The 8,001-nt window shown below is 48.1% G+C and overlaps 1 protein-coding gene across 2 annotated transcripts in view; it reads right to left on the bottom strand.

Moving 5' to 3' along the window:
- The window catches only part of Dgkg (diacylglycerol kinase gamma), a 192,341-nt gene that overhangs the window by 45,551 nt on the left and 138,789 nt on the right, over nucleotides 1-8,001 (bottom strand). For both annotated transcript variants that reach the window (XM_021184692.2, XM_021184691.2), the window contains one exon: nucleotides 7,429-7,519. In XM_021184692.2, the coding sequence (XP_021040351.1) occupies nucleotides 7,429-7,519 (91 nt within the window). The remainder of the gene's footprint in view (nucleotides 1-7,428; nucleotides 7,520-8,001) is intronic.

The raw sequence follows: 8,001 nt of genomic DNA on the forward strand, positions 1-8,001 counted from the left end.
GGCCGCTGGTAACCCCAGCACTGTCGGCACCTGCTCCACGAGATGGCTGCTTGCTTGAAGTGGCCAGAGCTTCCCTGAAGAGGCTACACTGTGGCTCGGGCTGGACACAGGTGGTGGGGTGGGGGTGTACCACGGATTGGCTTGGTTGAGGAAGGAAACTCCCCAGGAGACTCTTCCTCCAAGATGCCCTGGCTTGGCTTGTAGCAGTTTTCTCTTCTCACTTCCTTCTCCCATGAAGATGTGGCCATTAATCTACTCTGGTTGGCTGGGCAGGATAGCCCTTCCCACTTAATTTGTTCCATGCTCTGAAAGGTTAACAAAGTTCATGCTATGCCAGAAGAGACCAGAGTTTCAAGATTTCTTCCCTTCCAAATTAAGGGGAAGTATAAAACTGCTGGGGGTGGAGTGGGCAAGATCAGATAATATCCAGTTGGCCCCTAAGGTTGGTTTCTTTCTTTCTTTCCTTTCCTTGCCCTCCCTTCCACCCTTCCTCCCTCCCTCCCTTCCTTCCTTCCTTCCTTCCTTCCTTCCTTCCTTCCTTCCTTCCTTCCTTCCTGGATGATTGATCTTGATCAAGCTAATTAATCTGTTAAGTCCTTGAATATGAAGTCTTTTGGCTAAGAATGGCATTGGTATGACTGTCTGGTAGTAAAGGCACTTGCTATTGTTGTGTAACAGTTTCCTCAGATTGAAACCTTCTACCCACACAGAGAAGCTCTAGAAACAGGAAGGTAAACAACTCAAAATAGCTTCAGGAAGTTCCTGAAACTGACCAGATTGTCTAGGACCCTCTTTGCTAGACCTGCAGAGACAATTTGCAAAGACTCTGAGACCAGACCAGCTGCCTGGAAGGGGTTTAAACCAACTGCGGCACATGGAAAGTACTCTCTCTAACCTGTTGAGATCCCTGGAGGCTGTGCAGTGTGCTCCATGTTCCCAGCTTTGTGAGCTGTCGACCATGCTGGGGTGGACTTGGCTGACAAAGCTATCTTTTGATTCATTTCTGCTCCTGTAAATAGCCCCTCACCTATATTCATGTAAGGGACTCCAGTAAGACTCATTGGTTCATCAAATTTGACTTCTGTGTTATCTGTACTTCAGTCTGTTGTGGTTTTCCTATCTGGGATGAATAGACTTGTGTCTCCCCAGGAATCTTCCAGTCTCAGCCTTCTGAGTTCCAGGATTATAGACTGGCCACCCTGCTTTTTGCCGCCTTCTTCCACCTCCTCCTCTTCCTCCTCCTCTTCCTCCTCCACTTCCTCCTCCTCTTCCTCCTCTTCCTCCTCTCCTCCTTCTCCTTCTTCTCAAGATAGGGTTTCTTTGTATAGCCCTGGCTGTCCTGAGTTCCAGGAATTTTCAGGGCCTGGTCTTCATGCCTCTTCCTCCCTTGAGCTGGGATTAAAGGTGTGCACCACACCCAACTCTCCGTGCCCTGTGTTATGAAGCTTCTTTACACACACACACACACACACACACACACACACACACACACAAGCAGTGCTCTGAGAAATTAGAATTTTTATAGGCAAGATCCCAGCCATCCACTAGGTTGAATGATGTTGCTGGCACAAGGCCCTAAAAACTCCCTTCTTATTTTTAGTTGAAAGAGGCCTAAACATTTTAATGGAAGTTAAATGTATGTACAAATACCCATATAAAAATATTCAAGTCAGTGACACTTAGTGTTCTCATCCACGTTGTCTTATTAAAGTACTATTATAGTACCCATCTGGGCCAGTTCCACTCTCTTGTAATAATGACACTGCATGCCCCCCACCCCCCTGCTCAAGCCTGTGCACAGCAAGTCTCAGGAGCAGATAGAGAGGCACCTGCTGGGTCACAGGGGCCATGGACACTTCAGGTTAGTGTGCACAGCCAGACTACTCCCTCAGGTGGTTACAACGTACATTCCCATTGCCTTGTCTTCACTGTAGGTTCACGACCTCTTGACCAACAATGGACTGGGCATGTGTGGAGCACTAGCGAGCAGTTAAAAGTATGGAAGCAGTGGGGTATCACAGCATAGACTGATAATCTTAGAATGATGGTATGGAAGGTGGGGCTGAGGCAGGGGGATTGTGGTTTTGAAGCCAGCCTATGCAGCCTATACAGCAAGACTCTTAAAACACAAACACAAAACTCAACAATGACAAACAAAAAAACCCTCAAAACCAAATCATCACCCAAATAGCAAACCAGCTCCATTTTGTCTAGAAGTGATCTCAGAACACTGTGATGTTTGCATCTCCCCCACTCCTCGTGTGTGTGTGTGTGTGTGTGTGTGTGTGTGTTAAAGGAAGAAGAAGAAGGCAGGCTATGGGGACTTCTGTTTTACCTATAAATTCTTTTTTTTTTTTTTTTTTTTTTGGTTTTTCGAGACAGGGTTTCTCTGTATATCTCTGGCTGTCCTGGAACTCACTTTGTAGACCAGGCTGGCCTTGAACTCAGAAATCCGCCTGCCTCTGCCTCCCGAGTGCTGGGATTAAAGGCGTGCGCCACCACGCCCGGCTACCTATAAATTCTTTGATTGAAAACTTTAAAGGAATGTTACAATATTGATAATTACTGAATGAGAAGGAAATGTTCTTAATACCTCCTTGTATTTTCCTAAATCCTTAATAAAAGAAGGTAATTGATGGGCAGACACCTCCCCGCCAATACTCTGGGTAACAACTGTTCTGAGGAGCTTTCAGATTTGAACCACCTTCCCATCTGGGTCCATATTAGTGGAAGCAGCAGCCGTCGCCACCCTCCTCCTCCTCCTCCTTTTCTTTTGTGAACATTATCTTAAAAATTAGATTAAATACCAACACCTTGGGGGGATTTCTTATTTTTAACTTGGAAAATGAAATATTTCCCCAGAATGGAAGATGAGTCCTCCAGTTGCAGCCTGCCTGCCTTGCTCCACCTAACTTGGAAAACCTTTAAGATCCTTGGCAAGGCTATTCTGGGCCTAAGGTGGGGGCAGTGACTCAATGCTGCTCCCCACTCCCCCCTGCTCCAGTGAGGTGAAATCCGGTTAGGACAAACATTAAGGGGATCTTGGCAGTCAGCTCTGAGAGATGGCCATGGACAGGGCTCGCCTAGTTGTCCCGGACTGCACTGACAAGCAATGTTGTGGAATAACTCTGTTCAGGTGCGGGCCTACGGTTCCCTTAAATGGGACACCCTAAAAGGTAGTGCCATGTATTTCTTATTGCTCCCTTGTGGTAAGCAAATCGCTTCATGCCTGTTTTAAAATTTATCTGAGATAGCAAAATGGACAAAATACCAAACAATCATCAGACAGGACACACACACTGCCCTAAAGCTCCCAGGTAAATCCTGACTCAAGCCTGAGTCAGACCTGCCAGGCTGTGGACTCCAAGTCTCTCAGCCTGCCTTCCTGCTGCAAAAGGTAATTAGGACACTTTCTGAATGGGGCTGCTTTGTAGATTCTGTGAGACTTAATATCACGTCCTGGGGACATAACTAATGCCCTTGGGAGCTAGGCTGGCTTCCTGAACCTCTCTGTTAATGGGTAAAGATACTGAGGCGCGGGCTTTTAGCTAGTAAATCACTGAGCCCAAATACTGAACAATCCTAAGAATCTCAGTTTCCTCACGTGAACAGCAAATGCAGGTAGGGGTATGGGGGAGGTGGGAGGGGTGAGGGAGGGATGAGGGTGGGGGAAGTACCTTTCCCCTGCCTGAGGCGCTGGGCTGGGCTGTTAAAACAGGATCCAAGGGGATCTGACTCCTGTAGTTTACTGAGGCTCTTTGCTTCTGATTTCTCAGCACTAGTCAAGTGGGCATTTAACAAGCTGTGTGTGTTCTGTGGACTATTCTCTCTATTCCTGTGGGACATGAACTTTACGCTAGACATGGGATCAAGTTTCCTATTTCTTCTCAACTGGCCACCAATCTGAAAGAAAGAGGCCCTGTCTATGTCATTTAATGGATGTTTTACCTGGAAAAAAAAATTAGCCTTTTTTGTTAGCCATTCAACTTTGTGTGTATATGTGTGTGTGTATACAAATGTGTGTGCAAGCAGGCATATTTGTGCTGGTGCATGTGTGTGTTGACTTTTTGTGCATGTGGCATGTGCAGTTTTACACGGATGTGTGCCTGTGAATGTCTGTTTATGAGTGTGTGCATCTGTGTAGGCTAGAGACTGTTCTGTTCCTCCACAGTCATTCTCTGCCTTGCTTTCTGAGACTGACTCTGTCAGTGAACCTGGAACACTCTGATTCAGTGAGACGTGAGGGGCAGGAATCCCTGTCTCTGCTCCCAGCTCAGGGATAGGTCTACTGCCTGGTGTTGAGAACTCAGGCCCTTGCCACCAGTGGGGCTAGCCTGTTCACTGTCACTATCAACTTTTCCCAAACTCTGCTGTCTGCCTTGTGTCTTCATCCCTGTGCCTTTTCTCAGCACTGAATCCTCAGTTTCAGACTCCCTTATCCTCCAATTAAGAGCATGAATATACGCCCCTTCACATTCTGTAGGGCAAGAGAAATGAGGTGCTGTATGTAAGAAAAACTTCTGTAAACTCTGGCTCAGTCCTCTGCTTTGTCTTGTACCAAATCCATCCATCCATCCTTCCTTCCTCCCTCCCTCCCTCCCTCCTCAGGTGGGCGCTATGCTTAGCACTTCTCAGCAGGGTGCCACAGCTGCCAGAACTGAGATGGAGCTTCATATTCCCATACACACATGCACATACACATACACATACAAACATGTTAAAGCATATACCAGCACACACATTACACACATACAGATACAAATACATACACACCTACACACATATACACATACATCATATATGCATACACAAAAAGATGCTGTATACAAGACATGCACACAAATGTGTACACACATTCATGCACACAACTTGCACAAACATATACACTCGCATGCACACACATACATACACACACAAATACTGACTTATACACACATGTACACAAATACATAAATACACCCACACTCACACCAGGAAGGAGGAAGACACCGAGGCTGGAGGAGTTACTGAGTTTTAGCACCTGATGGATAAATGTATTTTACTAGTTTCTAACACCTGGAGTCTTCTCTTCCCAGTTACTGGATGCATCCGAGCCTTACTTTAAACATGTACTAGTACTGTCTCCCTGGGTTATTAGATCAGACACTGAGGCGTTATGGCAGGCAGTTGAAGTACTGACTTATCTTGTCCCTTCATCTTTTCCCTCTTTTCTCTTTTCTCCCCGCTTGTCTCCCATTCTGTCTCCGCTTGTGTTTCCAGGCGGTGGGGATGATTTCCTGCTGTTACAGCTTGGGATGCAGTGAAGGGCAGCATCAGGATCTGAATGGAGTCCTCCTGAGTTGGCTGACCAGGAGCTGGTGAATCCTTTGCAGGCTGTGGTGTGGAGTGACCACGTCTGGAAGCTCCTCTCTCATGTACCTCCAGAGGCTCGCTCCTCAGATCTGTCACTCACCTGCCTACCTTCACCTGGTCCTCACCTGCCCTCCCCTCTGTCTTTCAGAGTCATCTTTTGATCACACCACCTGGGACTACCCACCACTGTCCCCTGAATGTAGAAATGGTGCCTGTCCTAATCACATGTCATCCTAGCCCCAACGCCCAAAAGCTTACTCTCATGAATAAGCAGTGAAAAGAGTGATTATTAAGAGATAAGGAAAACAGGAAGTGCTTGTTAAAGCTCGAAGCAATACACAGCATGACAGCCCACCCCTCCCGCGGCACTGCTGCCATTTGCCACCAACTCCCTGTGTGGTTGAGGAAGTGTGGCTGTGTCCTCGACCCCAAGGGGACTGTTGGGCATGGCCAGCCTGGAGCCAGTGGGGCGGGCCAAAGAGGCAGGGGAGAGGAGCTGCTATATTCTGGGCACCGTGTCAAGGCCAGCTGCAGGAGAACAAGAACTCGCTGTAGGCCTGCAGCTGGCCGCGGTTAGGCAGGGCAGTCCCTCACTTGCGGGGATATTTAAAAAGACCCCCAGCCGAGGACAGTGCCAAGAGGGAGAGAGCACACAGATCTGTTTACCACACTCAGCTGGGAGTTCAGCCCCAGCTCCTAGGCAGCGAGTGCATTTATGTGTAAATTAGGAGAGCTGGCAGCTCAGCTTCTCCCAGGTGTAGGTGGTGGCCTTGGCCCTTCATCACCTGGAGACACAGGCTCTTGGCCTTTGGACCTCTGTCCTGTGGCCAAGCTGGCACAAAGGTGCTTCCCACCGTGGTGTCAGTAACCCAGCAACCAGAAGGAGAGGCCTGCAGATGAGTCAAGTCGAGCCTTATGGAACCTCTGGCTTTGTGTTTTGTTTGTGAACACTCCCTGTGAACAGGGCCTTCCTCTGCCACAGGCTTAATGCTCCTATCAGAGGAGTAGCCCAGTCTCATTTGAGGATCATGGCTCTCACGGAAGGTTCTACATCAGATTTTTAGGGGTGAGAATGGGGGGGGGGGTAAAGGCCCAAATTCCATGAGAAGGTGGGGTCATTAGCAAAGCATCCATGGACCGAAGCCCAGTAAGTAAAGACACGGGTGTGCCGAGAACCTAGGTCTCTAACAGGCAAGAAATAGGCTCCTAGCAGTCAGTGAGACAACTTGAGGAGCACAACCCTGCAGAAGAGGGGCAGGAAGCAGGCAAGGGGCGCGCCAACAGGCAAACGGTCTGAGGCAGGCTGCTACAAGTGCTGCAAGTCTCAGGAAAACACAGCGCACCGACGGCATGAGCTTCGTCATTGTGGGCCCAGCTCGAACTGACCATACACAGCTCTTTGTTTTAAAAAGTAGTTTAAGGGGTGGAGAGATGGCTTAGTGGCTGAGGGCACCGACTGCTCTAGCAGTGGACCCAGGTTCAATTCCCAGCACCCACCTGGTGGCTCACGACCATTTCTAACTCTAGGCCCAGGGAATCTCTAGCTCTCTTCTAATCTCCATGGGCACCAGTATATTGTTTTAAAAGAAGAAAGAAAGGGGAGGGGGGAAACCTGCTCAACATTTCAAGATAGTAGCAAAAGAGCTTTTCAGCTCCGAGGGAAATGTGTCACTGTATGGGCTACAGACCCATAGGACTGGGCTCAGACACTTGTTAGTCAGCTCCCTGAGGCAACCGAGAGGAAGCATGTCCCCTGTCAACTCTCCACCCACAGGCACCTCCCCTCCCATGTTAGGTGGTAACCAACTATCTTTACCTTTGTCAGTGGAAACGTATGGTTGAGGGTCAGAATGACTATGGCTGTAAGGATCCCAGAACCCCACTTGCACAAGATACAAACAACAATTGAAGCCATCAGAGTGATAATGTGTTGACATGGGAGGAGGAGGGCAGGATGCTCCACACAACATAGACTAGACTTTGGGTCATTTCTGAAAGACTCAAGAGGATGTGTCCTGACAGTGAGTATGGGATGTCACAACCAGGAGCAGCCTCTCCACATGGGAGCTTGCTTACCTCCAGCTCTATGTGGTCATGGAGTTTCTTGCAGGTGGCTGCAAAGGTTTCCGAGGTACCAAATTCGAAATACCACAGCTTGTTCTTCATCCTGGATCATGAAGGAGAGAGACATTTTCAATCAATAGTCTGTACTTGAACTGGTCCTGAGGAATAGCTCTGCTCTTTGGTCCCTGAGGTCCAGAGCCCCTGAAGTCTCTGTTCTTACATTGTGCAGTGCTTGTCAGTCACATTATCAAGGAACAGAAAAATTTACCAACACACTATTGTCATGTCAAAAAGTTAGAAAATCTGCTCACATCTTTGACATGGACTCTGGGTGAACTGTTAATTTTACCCTGAGGGCCCTGGTTAGAGCAAGAAAGGCATGCTATGCTCCCGAGCTGCCTCAAGGAGACTTCCTGTGGAAAGTCAGCTTGAGGTGGCAAATGACAGAATGCTCTGCTTATTGTCCCTTAGACATCTGTGCAGAGCTCCCTTCTAGGTCAAAAGGACCAAATAGCCTTTTGAGATTTAAAAGATGTGCAGTCTGGAAGCTCCGTACTGAACCAGAACCAATATGTGATGCTTTGT

Source organism: Mus caroli, chromosome 16, assembly GCF_900094665.2.
Source record: "Mus caroli chromosome 16, CAROLI_EIJ_v1.1, whole genome shotgun sequence".
Taxonomy (NCBI): domain Eukaryota; kingdom Metazoa; phylum Chordata; class Mammalia; order Rodentia; family Muridae; genus Mus; species Mus caroli.